This window comes from Dermacentor silvarum, chromosome 2, assembly GCF_013339745.2.
Source record: "Dermacentor silvarum isolate Dsil-2018 chromosome 2, BIME_Dsil_1.4, whole genome shotgun sequence".
Lineage (NCBI taxonomy): Eukaryota > Metazoa > Arthropoda > Arachnida > Ixodida > Ixodidae > Dermacentor > Dermacentor silvarum.
In genome coordinates this window covers 208,730,696-208,748,283 of record NC_051155.1, presented here as the reverse complement: position 1 = coordinate 208,748,283, position 17,588 = coordinate 208,730,696, and the positions used below count along the sequence as shown (strand labels likewise).

General features: G+C 47.5%; 1 protein-coding gene across 1 annotated transcript in view; it reads left to right on the top strand.

The window, feature by feature from the left end:
• LOC119442503 (gelsolin, cytoplasmic-like) overlaps positions 1-17,588 on the top strand; it is a 104,472-nt gene that overhangs the window by 57,913 nt on the left and 28,971 nt on the right. The window contains 5 exon segments of the mRNA XM_037707405.2: positions 699-813; positions 815-980; positions 8,887-9,028; positions 16,349-16,427; positions 17,065-17,163. Of these exon segments, the coding sequence (XP_037563333.1) occupies positions 699-813; positions 815-980; positions 8,887-9,028; positions 16,349-16,427; positions 17,065-17,163 (601 nt within the window).

Here is a 17,588-nt window from a genome sequence, read left to right as displayed (position 1 = left end):
GTTCAACTGTCACTGCCGAGATAAGCGGCTGTGACAGTTGTTGACGCTTCCATACTCGCGGACAACTTTCTGTGGCAATGAAGGGAAAGCTACGGCGGCAGAGCTTCTGCCGATGTGCTACTGCGCCAAGTAGTCCGGCAGCATTTTAAAGTGCTCTTGGTTTCTTGGAAGAGATACCGAATCAGCGTAGCTTCCACCTGAGGCGGCATCGTATTTGGCCAGACGCTGAGGAAAGAAAAGCGTAAAGATAAGTCAAATTTAACACTAAGTAGTGTTTTTTGTCTTATTTGCTATTGAAAATAACGCGTTTACGTTTTTGTATTGCCCAGCTTAAGCTAACGCGGACGAAAATGTGGGACTTCTTTCAGAAGCGCTCTTACTTGAGCGCCCTTTGCATCCGTGACTTTCCATTCATTGCCACAGAAAGTTGTCCGCGAGGATACGTCTTTGCAGATTTGCAATTCCTTCATTTCTTTTTCCTTTACGTTAATTCCTCTATCCTTATTGTTCTGATGACCCAATTCAAACCAGTCAACCGAAATCTTCACTGGTTAGCCTGCATGTCTTCCCTTTGTTCATCCCCTATTTACCGTGTCAATCGTAACGAGAAAGGGAAGACGCTGATGGTGACCTTTACGAGACACCTTGGACAGTCAATGTGCACGTCTTTCGCTAAACGCAACATGTGCCACACGCAGGTACCTGGAAGGCGGCATTGAGTCCGGCCTGCAGAGCGTGGACAAGACGGTGCAGAAGCGGCTCTTCCAGGTCAAAGGGCGCCGCAATATCCGTGTGCGGCAGGTGCCGCTGGCAGGCTAGCTCGCTGAACCATGGCGACTGCTTCGTGCTCGACTGCCGCGACAACGTGTACGTCTTCGTGGGTCACCGAAGCGGCGGTCTGGAGCGGGTCAAGGCCATCCAGGTGGCCACGGGCATACGCGACGACGTCCACGGCGGCCGAAGCAAGATCGACATACTCGGTATGTTGTTCTTCAATCACTGCAGCCTTCTTTTAAGGCGAAAGCATTAGATCGCTCATGGGTTGAAAAATTCGTTGTCAGGCGTTATCGCACCAAAATTCATGGTGCCACCATGTGTTGGTGCCATCACGGTGCCACCAACAAAGGTCGTGGGTTCGAGCGCCCTAATTCTACCTTAATTAAGATGCAGTTAATTAAGAGACTTGATCCAACGAACGTTGGTGGGAGTCGAACCCACAACCTTCCTTTTTTATTAAGGCGGAGTTAATTAAGGTACAGTTAATTAAGGCACTCGAACCCACGACCTTTGGTGGGAGTCGAACCACCTTTGGTGGAAAAAACAAGTAATGTGAAGTAACAGCGCATTCGAGTGCGAATGTTAAGTAAATGAATGTCTCGTGAGCACGCAGGCTTTCACCTTCATCCTCTTTAGCGTATGCTACAGTGACTGTCAACTTATTTTTTGTGGTGAGCGTGCTTTGGACGTATTAGAAGTGCGTCTTCCAACAACCTGCTAGTGCTATTTCCGCTTCATTTTATCTCGAGTACCGTTGTCCACAAACTCAGTACCATTGGCACTGCCATTTTGAACAGGCTTGTCTGTGGATTTTATTGTTTCACGCTTTCAAACTTCAACCGTTATGCACTTCTCTCACGTCTATAGAATTGAGAACAGTGCGACAAATAATTGACAGATGACATGGCCGATACCTTCGATACGCATCCCGTGAGCAATTTAACGGTCTGCACAATCGCACGCCAGTTGCACGTGAATGACCGAGAATAGAAATACGTACTGAAAAAGAAAGAGTGCAGAGGGTGCAACTAAGGACTACCTTTGCATATAGTTAACTAACGAGCAACAAGTGACCCCCCCCCTTCCCCCCATTTCATGGAATGCATAGCCTCTTCCATTGGTTGTGCCCAACCGTGCGTATCAGGCCATGCAACGGAAAATTCCAAGAAAGCTAATGCAAGCCAGCCTGATGATGCAAGCAGCTGCGTGGCTGCCTGTTGTGGCTGAGAGCGACTCGCGCGGGTCAATACAAGCCTCGGGAGGACTAAACAAAAGCGAGATAACAATGGCACAGACAGCTGCGCCCACGGTTTCTTAGCGTCGCAATTAGCACGGCACTCGTTTCAACTACCGTTCTGCTATAACCACCCAAGGTATTGACGCCTGTCAGACAAAGTGTTGCAAATATAACTGGCAGTATATATATATATATATATATATATATATATATATATATATATATATATATAACACGAGCGATTGTGCGCCGCAACCATGGCGACACTTGAATTGAGTTTGCAATCTGTTCTGGGAGTTTACGTTCCAGAACCACGATTTGATTGTGAGGCACGCCGTATTGTGGGGGACTCCGGATTAATTTTGACCACCAGGGATCTTTAACGTGTACCCCAATGCACGGGACGCGGACATTTTTACATTTTGCCCCCATCTAAATGCAGGCCACCGTGGCCGGGATTTGATCCCGCGACCTCGTGCTTAGCAGCGCAACACCATAGCCGCTTAGCCGTTACATGTTGTTACTTGATTCAAACGGATACGCACGCTTCCGGTCACTGGACATCGACGTCGCACCGGGGCGATTTCTCACCAGTCAATCATTCCGGTCGTAAGTGTGGATAGTTGTTCAGTATCGTTTGTTTCAGGCGTTTTGTGAGTCAGAAAACACCAAAATAGTGCAAATGACGTGTAAATCAATTTAGTGGTAATGAAATATATAGTCTGTGGCAAAGTAGTACTGCAACGTCCCAGAGTTTCTCGGGAACTTGCTCGGGGTCAGGTGCGACATGTTGCTTTAACGAGTGCCGCGTACCTGTCTATAATATGAGCATTTTTGGTGTCGAAATTCGAGTGCCATGAACGTTTGCGTAGGTCGCTTCCGTCGTAGCGCTTTCACCTCAGTCAGGAATGCAACCTTCATCTTCAGCAACGATAGGCTATAGAAGGCTGCAGGGGAGAGTAGAATGCAGGTGCAACCTTTGACACTGCCGGTATGCAAACCGCGGAATTAAAGCCTTTTGCCACTGAGAACGAGGTTCGACTGCTGGCCGCAGTGACCGTATGTCGATAGTGGCAGCATGCAAACAAGCACTCGAGTACATACACTTAAATGCGCAATGCAAATCAATCAACCAATCAATCAACTTCGCCGACATTGTTGGAAGGAGGCTTAAGGCTCACCCTGCCATCTCGTTCCGACCCAATTCAGGACCATTTTCATGCCAGCGCTGAGGCAAAAAAAAAGAAAAGTTTGCTTATGCTTAAAGAGGCATCGCGTCTCTTGATACTGAGCCTACGCGTGCGTGCACGTGCGGGCCTGTCATTGGCCCATTTTCTTGCTTGGTCGGGCGTGAAATCTGCGCATGTAGTCGATGAAGCGCACGAAGCTACAGAGCACGGAAACACCGACTCTAACACTGTTGCTCAATGCAGCGTAGAGATTACAGCGTAGTTTGCATCGGCCATATTTGGCGGAAATGTGTCAGCAGATAGGCGATGGAGAGACATTTCATATTAGAAAAACAAAGAGAAACAAAGTGTACTTCCAATTAGGGCTATGTTGCCTCGGATCAAAGCTGCGTGCAGGAAATCGGACATCCAGGAACTCCCGAGAGGCTGTGTCACAGCCCTAAAAAAGGCCGTGGTCTTTGCAAATTTCATGTAAGAACAACCGAAGCAGAGTTTCCACTTGGAAATTTACCTATTCTTTACGAGATAGTTCCAGGTCACCATCGCCAACCACGTTTTACATATTACCTAGCTGAAGGGCTTAAGTCCACGTCGCGAGAGTTTGCATTCTTCGGGGTGAACCAGTATTACACAGATGAAAATTCAAAGTAATTTATCATGTTGTCACAGAAAGATGCAAAGGCGTTACTGCAGAATTCGCCGTACTTAGTGTTCTCCAAGTCTTGCGAGAATCACGCGGAAGGACTTGCTATGTGGAGCATCAAATCTAGACTTGCATGTTATGTAGTATGTTGTTCATAGCCAAATAAAATGCGATGCGAATCTTATGAAGGGCAGCACTTGCACTACGGGAACTTCATTCACAGGGAAGTCGTGTCTGGGTTCAAAGTTGCGTTAAAAATACATCGAACATTTTTCTTTTTACCATGAAAAATGCTGACTGTCTCACTGAATATTGCTGCAGCACATTGATTCCCAACAACATGCCACATAGAGAAAGAAGAAGAAAATGCGTACAGGGCGTCAGGAGACTGGGTGCTTGTGTGACCAGTTTTGCTCAAATAAGCGAAGTTTGGATTCACATTTCCTTCGAGTCGCCTGTAAAATTCTCAGGTGCTTTGCTGACATTTCTTTAATCTGTTTTAATTTTCCGGGGCAAATTCACATCTTCATGAACCGTTTAAATTCCTCGAACCTTCGTGTGAAATTTAATGGCGCGTACATTACATGACTCTAGTCAGCAACCAGGTGTGAGACTGGGAAATCCACTTTCGCCGGGTGCAAGAGAGGCAGCTTTCTTTCGTCCATCGTCTCCTTGTCTGTAGTATGAACAGAGCTTAGCCTACGTAATCAGATAAGCACGGCTGCCCGGTCGTGAGTGGTGGATTGTAATGTTTGAACAGTGTCGAACGAAATGAATCCTTACATTCTACCGACCCAGAAGACAAGCTTGAAAGCTATCGTCATCGCTTATAGGCACAAGGTTAACGTTTAAAACAGTGACGCCGACCTGTTTCTGAGCATTTTCTGCAAAAGTACTGAGTAAATTTAGCCTGCATACATGACACAGCGTACATTTCTAATTCAATCGAGGAGCGTAATTTAAGTAAACCGCTTGTTTGGATTATTCTGCTCGTTTTGGGATATTTGAAGACGTACCACGGCAGTGTATTTGTGTTAGATTTTAGATCGGACTTTCCGCTAGTTTCCCCAAATTCACCTTATTATCGCGTTGCGTGCAGGTTGACAAAAAATATTATTCGAGCGAAGAGGTGGAGCCGATTTAAAGGGCCTTGGAGTGAACTGCTGTCGAATATACTGGGATGCATCCGCACACGTGACATCGTATACATTCCAGCGTCGTGCACTTGGGGCTTTCGAAGAAATTTGTCCTCTACAAAAATTTATTTTGAGAGAGAGAGAGAGAGAGACAGCGAGAGAGGGATGGGGAAGGGAGAAAGAGAAACTGCCTACTACTAACAGCTGGAAGTATGATATACCTTCTAGTAAGGATGACTGCAATTCTCGGAACAATATGCATGCGTAGATATATTCTCACGGTACAGCGCTTCCGGCGCCGTAAAGAGGATTAGACAATAAGCGAAAATGTGGCATAACTTTTTCCCCCAGGTGGTGGGACTCGGACAGGAGAGACATTACGTTCTGGGACCTTGCTAACACATCCCGCGAGCACGACCACCTCCAGCGTCGTTATTAACTGCGACAGGCGCATTTCATAAACACAGCGTCAACCACGAGAGACGTGCATGCCACGTGAGCGGAGAGCTGGCGTGCGCGTCGGGTCAGAAACTGAAATCCAAGGCAGGAAGGAGGGTACGTTAGAAGTCGAAGTCAGATGGAAAAAAAAGCACCCTAGTGCCTCTAGCAGTGCCTCTGGCAGCGCCAGAGAAAGCACCCTTAGGTTCTATAGCGCTGGTGTACTGGAGTGCCTCAGCTGCTGCTGCTGCTGCTGGGTCCGAGACGTTTCAAAATAGTACGCGAAACCCCTGAAACGGTGTACCCTGACACCAATGGTCAGACAGGGAAGAGGTCGCCCGTGTATGGTCTCTCAGCTTCTAAGCAATTTCCGGGCCGCGTTTGAAGGAGTTGCACCTTGTGAGGTGGCTTAACCTGCATCCATTGTGATTCATTATCCGAAGCATGTGGGCCGGACGGAACGGTAGCAACGGAACGGCAACCGTGACGCAACGTGTCTGGGCATGTACGGGGCTCTCCCAAGCGACGCGCAACACCGTTGCTTGAGCCTTGCTAGGAATTCAGGACCCCCGTAGCTCATTGTCGATAAGCGCGCTGTGTGACGCTATGTGACGAAGGTGGGAGAGAGAGAGAGAGAGAGAGAGGCAGGGAGAAAGAAAGAAAGTAAAGAAGATCGGGAAAGTAAACAAGGTGTTGTTTTGGTACGCGGCATACTCCAAGAGGCATAGGAGGGTTTTGCTGAGGTGTAGGAGGGTGTTACAAAAAGGTACGAAAAATGCAGGACGCAAATGGCGTAATGTAAAGTGAGTTTTCAGTCAGGACTGCGACGACTCCTGCCACTCGGAGGGCCTAGGGAAGAGTAAATATGGTTTCCTAGCCTACAGCGCGGCTGACGATGTTGGTTGTGAAGCTTGTCAAACGAGCGAGTATTAATAAGCGTTTTACTCTAATGGAAATTGCACCGCGAAAGAAAGCGGGAGGAGGAAGGAGCCTTGAACTGCATCTTTCTTCCTATCGCGCGGTCGCCCTACAACTCACGGGGTCGTCGGCGCGTCTCAGCGGGAGCCCCACGCCAACCAAGAAAAAAAAAAAAAAAAGGGGGGGGGGGGGGGGGTTGACGCCGCCGTTGCAGCGCGTTGCGGGTGGCCACCTTGGTGGCCACGAGGTCGTGCCGCCGCTTTCGGTCGAATCATCATGACCTGCGGCTTTCGCCACGGCCCGTGGCGTTCTCGACGCCTACGCTGTCGCCGCGCTTGATCGCGCGCCATTAATGACGCCTCGAGCATCGGAGGGCCGCGAGCAACTTCGTCTGTTGAACGCGGAGTTAGCGAGAGTGCGAGTAAACACATGCGCACTGCGGCGCGCGCTTTGCGGCGCACACGTGTAGCTCACGCGGCTAGCAGGCGCCGCGCCGTACCTCTGGCACGTGTCTTGAAGAATAAACAAACTGGAGGACGAGCCATCGATCCCCTTCCGTGAAAGTCTTCCCGCGTCCGAAGCCTGAGGTACAGAAGAGGCCCTACACTTGCGGGCGTTCACTGAGTGCGTCCACTTCCGTGCCAAGAAAGAACTTTAACGGCTTGACCTTCGTATAAACGTGCGGCTGAAAGGATCTGCGATAGCACGTACAGTGCAGGTCTTCTTGAACGCGGGGCCACCGACCTGCGCGCTCTTACTCAGCAGTCACCGTTTCATGTGCACGTTGACCGGCTCGCGATATTAAGACGTATGTAGTATAGGTATATACTACGCGCCTTGCTCGAAGCCGCTTTATATGCTGCGGTGTGGTATTATAGCGCCATCTAGCGTGCACTCAGGGAATGACAGCTGCTGGCTCCAAGATATTAGTGCACACTTTGTCACCTTCTTTTCGGCCCCTTTTTATGCTTTTTTTCTTGCATCAGTAGACATATGATACACACGAGGTTTCGTACGAAATGGTATGAAGCATTGCAAACACTAAGTATAACTTGCTATTGCAAGCAAAATTTTGCGTGATTACACATCTCGGAGGCACATATGACACGCAAGAGGCTTCAGACAAGGGGCTTCACGAACCATTGTAAACACTAAATATAACTTGCTGTCACAAATAAAAAGGCAATTATTACTGCAAGGAATGAGGGGAAGGAGTGTCTGTAGCCGCGGGCACCGTAATGGTCTCGCTTAAAGCGAACATCACGGTTATTCCGCCACATCACCGGGGGCCGTCAACAGTCGGCGTTTGTGTGCAACTCACGACTTTAACCGTTTGCACGAGAATTTTCAACATATTCATTGCCCTTCGTGTGACGACCAGGCACTCACTGCGCGATGCCCAAAGGCGACTGAACGGCACACCGATGACGAAGCAGACGATATCGCTCGCTGACCACGGCCGTCATCTACACACAAAGCTGTATACAGTAATCCGATCTCACCTGAATGCGTGCTGTCATGTGTGCTTATGCATTGAAAAAAAAAAATAGTAAACCGCTTGATTCTGTGTGATCGCACGCCATTATGGATTATTGAAGTAATGGGCCATGTGATCTTATTTAATTAAGGACTATATCCTTTGTACGTCCTTCCCACATAACAGTGTAGGGCAAGTAATATTATCTGTCTTCCTAAGTTCTCCCTGTCTTTTCTCGTTTCACATGCATTTGAATGAGGAGGTTAGAGTTGTTCTCGCTAAATATGCAGAATAAGAATTTCGCTATGTTTTTGTTATAATTGAAAAATATTAATATATTTACTATTTCGTCGAAAAGTCTGCGCCAAGGCCGGTCAGTTGCCGCTAACTATTATTGTATGTAAGGCTAGATCTGCCTGTAGAGAAGAAGTTTTTACCCTCTCCTCACTCTTCTCGAGATAGTAGCCCTTTCACTTTGCAACAAGAGGTGAGAAGGGGCGAGGTCCTTGCCCACATTTAAAATCGCATGTGTCAGCGGTGCGGGAGCGCGCTGGCTTAACAGTTCGTGAAAAAAAAAAAAAAAACTAACCAGTGCGGAACAAGAGGCAAGCGCACTGGAAAAAGAAGCCAACAATAAGTGTGAGCGCTATCTATTAATTGCCCTTTCGGACCATTTCGGTTCACTCATTTTCCTATGTGTCCTTGTTTTGTTCTACGCCGTTATATGTTTGTACACTGAATCCCTTTAGGCTTCCATCAAACGTATCTTACCGGTCATTTATTGCTATTCCTGTCGTCTCTCCAGCCACCTTAAGACACACGCTTTTACACAGAAACAAAAAGGCGCAAAAATAAATTTATTGTTGGCAGTGCGCCTGCATAGATTTCCAAGCGTGCGCGCGCGTTTCGTTGCTCTGCGGGCAGCTGTGCCCCGCGCACTCGGCTTCCCATAACGATCAAAGTGTAGCGAGCCGGTGACGGCGAGGCGTACGGCTGCGGGAGAGTTAATTCAGTCTGCTCGCGTATCTCACCCTGGCCGTGCTGCGTTTTCGTTCTCCACCCTTGCGCAGACGAGCACAGCTGCGAGGCCGAGGTGAATAAATTCTTCGAGGAACTCGGCTCCGGCTCGCCCGCGGACGTCAAGGATGCCGCCGAGGGGGGCGACGACGTCGAACACGAACGCTCCATCGACACCGAGGTCTCGCTCCACAGGTACGACAAGCTTTGCATATGCGCGCCCGCCCCGCGAGCCGATAAGCGCGTTCTTATATGGCAAGTATTGTTTCGCCGCCTCTGCCAGCGTGGGTGTGCGTTGCTTTTGAATCGTCGTTTTGAGGACGCATTCCGTGCCTTGAATTTCCACACGGCTGTAGGTTGGAAACACGCGGGGTGCAACGCTTCCTGCCGGTTGTGCACGCCCCACTTCGGTTGACATTAAACACACCTCAAGGGCACGACTATATACAATAATACCCCGTTAGCTCGAAGTAGTAAAAACTGGAAAACATTTCGAGATAAGCGGAGTTTCGAGATAGCTGAGTTAACGAAAATATAAGCATAGCCACCGCGTAAAGCCAACATGACGCCGGTAACCGCCGACTTACTCACAAAAGCTCAATGTAGCAGGAGCGGTACTTGTAGTAGATAATTTTTTCCGATATCATGTGCGACCCAGCAACCGACACGTCGGTCGTATATAGGCGACGGCGAACCTCGCACATATAAGCGCAAGCGCAGATGCATGTTGACACCGTGTTCGAAACCGAGTCACCCTAAGAATCTCGCGAACGTTCTCGGTTCCCCGGAGTTTTCAACCGAGGATAACCTCCACAGAGCGTCATTCTGACCACTGACAAAGCGCGAAGATGAACTGCACCGGATAAACCATCGCTACAAAATCACGGCCCCTAAAAAAGGGGGTAGGGGGTGAATACATACAGCGGACATTTGGCACAGGTGCAATGCGGTTTCAATAACTCAGGTCGGCGCAGTTGATTCTCGAGTCATTATTTTCCACAAAAGGAAACTTGTAATGCTGGTCTGCTTGGTCATTGGCTGCACTCGGTGCAGTTCAAGCAAAAGGCAAGTAGAATCAAGCAAAAGGCATTGGGACATAATTGCAAGCCATGGCCCGGTATTTTGTCGCGATGCGTTATGCTTTATTCTATGCTAGTCTTATCATGCACCGCTCACGGCCGGCTGATCCCGTTGATAACGTGAGCGGACCGTCGCTCTGACCGCTGACCAAGCGCGAAAAGCACGAAAAGGCATTAGCATCGGAAAAGGCATCGCTACGAAATACCGGCCCTGGTTTCACTTTTAAAGCGAAACTTTGTACCTCTACCAGCCAAGGATTCTGTCGTGTCCGTCGTTGTAAGCAAAAAACGATCCCGACGAACCGCTAACAATTGCAGGTATAGCAGTATAGCTTACTTGAATTCAGGCATTCAGCGTACAACTAAGCACTCGTTTTCGCAAGAAAAACCACAAAAACAAGCTTCAAAGTGATGAGCCAACATGATGGATGATAAGGGCTGTGGGCAAACAACGGAAACAGGCTCGGCGCGGTCCGTAAGATTAGATTGCAGCTGTTGCAAAGCTTATGCAGCTGCTTGAAAGAGGGTTGACGTCATTCGAAACCCTTCCAGCCTAGTAACTGCTTCGGTTCATTTTCTAGACTACCCCACTATGGGGGTAGTCTAGTAGTGTATATCACACCGATCATAAAGCAGTAGTGAACATTGTTGTGAAGTAAATAATAATAAAGGCCGTGGTTAAAGTTACGTTGTAGTGTGTGAAATATCAAGTGCGCCGCAGTCACCGTGAGGGTGGCGTGAAAAGCTTCGCTTTCCAACCACCTTCACAGGGTGGATTGGCGGGCAATTTTTTTTTTTTATATACCACATCTGCGCAAGAAAGTGCAAATAAATGTTTCGGTACTGTCTTTTTTTCAGCATTTTCGCATTCTAGGTTTCGAGATATCCGGAGTTCGGCACAGTGGCGTTTCGAGATAAGGGGGTGAAAAACCCATGGAGTTGACTCCGTGCCAGGGAAGAAATTTGACTTATCCGATAATTGGAGATTTCAGAGTTCGAGTTAACGAGAGTTTACTGCATACCTTTGATTAAAACTCTACAACTCGTGGTGTCGGCTGAAAAAAGAAAAGAAGGTTATGAATTTTCTGCGTAACCTTGGCGTATACAGCCCTCAATTTAGAAACGCGATCAGCGTATCGCAGATCTTAAGCGCGAGAAATACGCTTTAATTTTTGGCAGCGTGCAATGACGGCAACAAAATTATTTATTTTTCAAATGCTGTATGATGTGTTTGTTGTTGACGTCTGGAGTACGGTGGGTGCTTTTCAACCAGTGGCTGTGGGCGAAGTAAGAGCCGTATTGGGCTGTCACGTTCCGAGGGTCTCGGAACGTGACAGCCACCCGTCGGTCCGATTGTAAAGGGATTTCAATCAATCAATCAATCAATCAATTAATCAATCAATCAATCAACTTGTGCTGTTTTGATTTGAATTGCTCGTATAGCATGCAGACGCACCGGGAGGCCAACCCTGGCGTACAGTCAAACGTGACGCTTAGCATTCACGAAGCAACGCCACCAACGCAAAGTTTCTCACCTTGTTATCATTAAGACGCGTATTTCTCTCGTGTAACAAGGAGCACAGACGAGGCACGTGAAGCTGATTCGCGAGACCGCTTTACTAAAGAGAACGTGTTGTCTTCTTGACATCCAACCTCGACGCGAATGCGCTGTCGCGCTGCCGCTGCCTAGTCATTGTGCTTTAGAAACGGGGAACGTGGAGAACAAGTGTACATTTGTAGAAGTCTTGCTGCATCGGCCGGTCGGCATCCGTAACAACCGCCATCGCCTGAATAAGTCATTAGCCTGTTCGTTTCTTGGTATTGGAGAGCTGCATCTTAATAATGGCTATATATTGATGTCGCTGGTGATATCGTAACCCTTTATCGTATTAGTTTAAAAGTACTAGTGGAACGTTTCGATATTGCCTAGTCTTGTTAATACCACTGATTCAGATGCGGATATCTTGAGCTTTAGCTAAAGAGTACCGTTTTCTGCTATTGAGTTCGTCATTCTATAGTAGATATGCGCTCAAGAAATTTGATGCTAAAGGCAGTGACAGACATGTGTCAGTCGCGAGAAATGGACGCGAGGTTTTGGTAACGTAGTACCCCGGCATGGGGGCGAAATGCAGAAGCGCCCGTGTACCGTGCATTGGGTGCACATTAAGGAACCCCAGGTGGTCAAAATTAATCTGTAGTCCCACACTACAGCGTGCCTCATAATCATATCGTGGCTTAGGTACGTAATACCCCGGAATTTATTAAAACAGTGATCCCGGGCAGATTTATAGCTTCACCGCAAGGCATGGTGGGTGATGTGAAAGTTCTGGACAGGGATAAGCAGCTCGGGATATCGTTTGTTAACGATGTGGACGTGGCTGGCACGCCGAGCGTTTTACGACGACGCTGGCCTTTTTCGTGTAGCGAGACAAACGAGCTCCGGTGAATACAGCTCTCGGGTAAGCCGCTCCGACGGAGTCTCAAATGCGAGCAAAATGGTAGTGAGGGCAGGGCCTGGCATAAGCCAGATAAGCGTCTGCGAGCGATGCGGGGTGGCTGATGGCGTTATTTTTAGCGCGAGAAGAGGCACGCCTCGCGATCTTTCTCTCTCTCTCTCTCGTTCTCGGCTTATCGAAACAGCGCCGTCCATATGGCTGGTGAGCCTGAGACGCGCTCACGGAGCTCACACGCGGCACTTAAAGGCCATACAATGTTGGCGCAACGCGGCGAGCAACGGCACAGCCTGATGAAGCATTAGGTTGCTGAGCGCATATGCGTGCTATTTCGCATGAGCTGCTCCTTTAGACTGCGTGAGTTCATTGGCCACGCGACGCGTTTACGGGAAGTGCTTCGCTAAGACTACCGTTTCTATAAAAGGTCTTTATCGAGCAATGGTGGAGTCGTGGACTAAATTTCGGGTGGCGTTATCAGCCTGGTGCTCTATAATGAATAAATTAAATATTTTTTCTGTGTTTATTTCAGGAAGTGTTTTTTCGCCGCTGGTAAAAAGCTGCACATTTCTTGTTTTTCTCACTAGAAAATTATACGTTCTTGGAAGGAGGGGCGGAGAGGATTGACACAGTCCTTCTCGCCTATTTGTTTCCCTGGTCTCGGGGAAGCCCCGCAAACCCGAGTGTCATACTTTGAGAAGGAGGAGAGGAAAAAGAGAGGGAAAGACAGGCAGGTTAGCCAGTGTATGCACTGGCTGGCTATCCTGGGCTGGGTTAAGGGGATAAAGGGAGTTAAAGGTGATAAAGGACAGAAGGAGAGACGAGCTGTATACTGTTTATGACAATGACTAAATCCTAAGGCACTGGAATGGAGGCTATATCTGGCGCCTTCTACAGTCACGAGCGCAATCGTAAGCGTCCACGTGACTCTGCACCATGCGAGTTTCAACGTAAGGGCCTACTTACGCTCAATCCGCACCGTTTTCCGCACGCCTTTCGCTCGCGTGCCTACGTACGGCAAACTATAGTGTATATATATCCTTGATTGCCAGAGTACGTGTTGTAGCATCCAGTTCGCTATCAGCGTATTCTCGAAATGCTGTACGTAGGAGTATACGAAGGTTATTGAGCAGTGTCCACTCGCGCCATACGTGACGCTTACTGATTGATATATGGCTGTGCTTTCGTAACGCTGAAGACGGGATGCTTGCCAGCGATCCCGGTTTTCAGGGTCGACAAAAGCGTCTCGCAGACGACACTGTCTGCGTCTTCTTTTTAGCCTTTCTCGCAATTAAGAGCGTGCCCGTGTTCCTCGTAAGCGCGAAAAAAAGGCAGGCATTCGCTCTCCTGGCGCCTAGTTTAATTAGCGCGGTTAATTTATACCTCTCTCACGCATAAAACGAGCACCAAGCGCGCGTGCGAAGAAAAGAGGGCTCTGTCGACGTGGCTTTTATGTATCTTTGGCGCGCCCTTACGGCGTTTTTTTTTTCTGCGTTCTTGTATATCCTTCGCAATTTGGCTAATTAGAAAGTGAAATTACGAGTTTCTCGCTTCCCGTTATTTGCTGTATCACTTGCAAAAGCCAGGTTATTATTTTCCAATTGCTAATATACATTGTTCGCACGTCGCGCGTTGTCGCTCCTGTCACTTAATTACAGATCTAGAAAGTAATCTGCTGATTGGAAAACGCAATAGTAAGTGTGCGTGGCCCTGTTTATAGGTGCATTTTGTATACATTTCTTGCGAAGGTACGTCAATTATTGAGCGAGTACGATGTGCATCCAAGCTAGCCTTCTATATTGCCGTGCCCAATTGGTGCCTTCTCGTTTACGTCCTCAACATATTCCGCGGCACCTTACGATAGAACTTGAAACTAGAGGCGAACATCAGGCTAAATTTTTAATTAAAGCATGCTGCCGCTGAGTCACCGAAAGAGATGGTTCGAAAGGAGGGTTTCTTAACACTGCAGGAAGCTTGAAATGTACAGGCGCAGCTGCCCTTTTTTTTTATTATGATCACTGAACAGACAAAAAAAAAAAAAAAAAAAGCTTTATAATCGCTCGAATGTGGTGCAGTGACCTTGACGTAAAATTGCTTTGATGTGAATGTATTCTCCATTATATGTATTATCCATGCTTGGAATGGATGTCGCAGGCCGATCTCGACACACACTTGTTTGTTCGTTCGTTTGGTTGTTTGCGTGTCTTTGTGAGCGTGTGGAGAGAGAGGAGGGACTATCTTTAATAATCCTGCATTTGTAACACAGGTTGTTACGAGGTTATAGGGGAAACGACTGAGTTTAAATGAATGTTAAAGTGTCTTTTGAGGCCCGAAGATCCTTTTCGGTTGTGGCAATACGGCGAAGAAGGACATTGAAGATTGCTTTGATCCAGTGATGATTCGCGGCTGGTGGGTCACTCTACTTCCACTTGTTTGGCTGATGCTTCGGGGAGAGCTTCAGGAACGTATATAGTGCTGAGAGAATGCGCATGATTACACGACATACAACGAGGAGTATGTTAGGGAGTCCTGGGAGAGAGAGAGAGAGGTTAGGGGGCACTGTTTGATACGGATATCGTATACCAGCCCCGCACCAAGCGATGAGAGAATACAAAGACATTCTCAGCCCATACCTCGCTTCGATGGGATGCCGCTGGTCTTACGATGAAATGAAGTAGGGCATTACTGACTCTGGCGACGATGATGGGATACCGCTGGTATTTCGACGAAATAAAGCAGGGCTTTAACAACGGCCGGATTTTAACCTGGTTTCACATACGACGCTCGTTGAAAGAGCTGCATATAACGCTCTGCCCCTTTCAACAGCGCAGCTGTTTAAGGCCGAGGTTGAACTATGCCGAGCGTTGATAAGATTTACGAAGCGCGCGCGAGCCACAGGTGGTCGGAGAGTGGCGAGAGAGGAGGTGCAGAGAGAGAGAGAGAGAAATAAAGAAATAAATGAAACAATGTTAACTTTCTTGGCGAGCCGGGATTCGAGCCCGGGCACCCACGGTCCGAAGGCGAGCGTCATAACCACTGCGCTATACACCCACGCTTGCAGAACATGCATTTATGGGAATCATATGGTTGTATTGTACCGACGATTGTAACACAACTTGCTATGGGTCTGAGAAAGAGAAAATGAGAGCGAGAGAGAGAGAGAGGGAAATAGAGAGAAAGAAAGAAAAACATTATAATCGTTCTTGGCGAGGCAGGATTTGAACATGGGTACTCACGGTCCGAAGGCGAGCGTCATACCCACTACGCTATACACCCACGCTTGCAGAACTCCGCTGTTTCATCAGATTTCACAAGCGTGGAACTGGCTTAATTTTTTGTCTGTTTCCTATAGAGTAATCGTGAAAACGCTGCAGGATACAGGGACGGGCGCACTGAAGCATGGGCAGCCATGCAATTCAATGCCAGTTGCGCGTAACTATGCCTCGCGTTTTCTTTTCTTTTTTTATGTTGAAATCTTCCATATTGTGGACGCACTTGCAAACGCGCTGTATTTTCTCATACATTCAAATTGCTTACTGGTTGACGTCGTCTTCCGCGACCTAATTCAAAGCATTGCGACGAAGTATAATTGACAGAAAGAGCCCGAACGACTGGAAGGCGGCAGAAGACTTAATACAGAAGATCAAAATGGTCGCTCTAATACCTTCCAGATAAAAGCGTACGGCTCAGAGCAAAAAGTGTGTGATGTCTTCGGGTGGGCTGTCACATGGCATTTGAAAGATGGTCACTTGTGCAGAAGATACCAGAAAGAAAAGAAAGAAACGGAAAGGGGACGAATTTTTCCCTTGTTCTCCTACTTTTCATATAAAAGCTTCACAGAATACTTCTAATGTTCAATTTTCCTCTCCTTGCTTTCTCTCGCTCTCTATTTTACTGTCACAGTCTTGAGGATGCTGCTGTTATAAAAAAATATAAAAAATGAAACTAGGTAGGAGGAGGTCAGTGACAGTTCTCACCTTATGCAGGATTTCGGACGCCGATGGTGAACTCAAAGTGGAAAAGGTCGGCGATAAACCGCTGTCTCATACGCTCCTGGACCCCAACGTGAGTTGAAAAGATTTTCTGAGCTGTAAAGGTGCCCGATTAAAAGACGATTAATCTTTAAGTTAGAACTGCTTCTCCTGGATATTTTAGAAATAAGCCGCTATATATGCTTCTTTTTTTCACTTCTGAAGCTTGCTCAATGAAATAAATGATTAAATATGCACGTCCACGCGAGTTTAGGCAATATACCTCAATAAGGCTCGGTAGCAGGATCTAGGATTCAGCCAAGAATCATAGTGCGGTGGTTTCGTGGAATTAAAACCAACTGTTCACTGGCAGCGTCACCGGATCTGGTTGAGGCCAGGGCCGTATGTTTTTCAGCGCAAGTGCCATTCATGTCAAAACAGGTTCCGAATTCTATCAATTACATTGAAAAACTTACTGTCCAGTAAACGTAAGCAACTGTGCCAATGCAGTCTTTCTTTCTTGTCTGATAAGAAGATAGTGTCGTATCGCAGATAAATATTTAAACCCAATATCACAGATCTTATATCCTACGCACACATCACTGTTTTCATGACGTGCAAATATTTGCGTTCAGACTTATGCCATCTATAAGCGCCTGAGCATGGAAGTTTTGCGGTTTATTTTACGCGAGATATCATCTCCACTACGTGCCTCTTCCTTACTCCGCCAGGACTGTTTCCTTCTGGACGGCGGCGTGTCCGGTCTGTTCGTCTGGGTCGGCAAAGGGGCGAGCACCAAGGAACGCAAGGAGTCCATGCTCCTGGCTCAGGTACTTTCATTTCTCTCTCTCGTGGGTCTGGCCTGTAAATACGAGAATACGGACAGAGGGGATGAAATAGTTTTTCTGGCAAACACCTAATACACTGTGCTAAGTAACTAAGTTAACTTTTTTTGGCAACGTGAATTTTTCGCTCATGCACGATACTTTAAAGGTGTCGCTACTTGAAATCTCTCTTACACCGGACTAATAGTTGCATATGTCTCTCGTGCAGTCTACTGTACTCTGTGTATCAATTGCGAAGTGAGGTTAATTATGTCTTGTTTCGAAAACGTCGTGCTTCAATTCGATATGAGGTTCCCAAAGTTGTGCTGGAATTCTTGTCAACCGCGGGACTAGACTCTCGTCTGTAATTTCGTACTCTTGTGTGCAAATGTGTAATGTGTTGTTCCTTCAATTCATTCCTCTCTCTATTT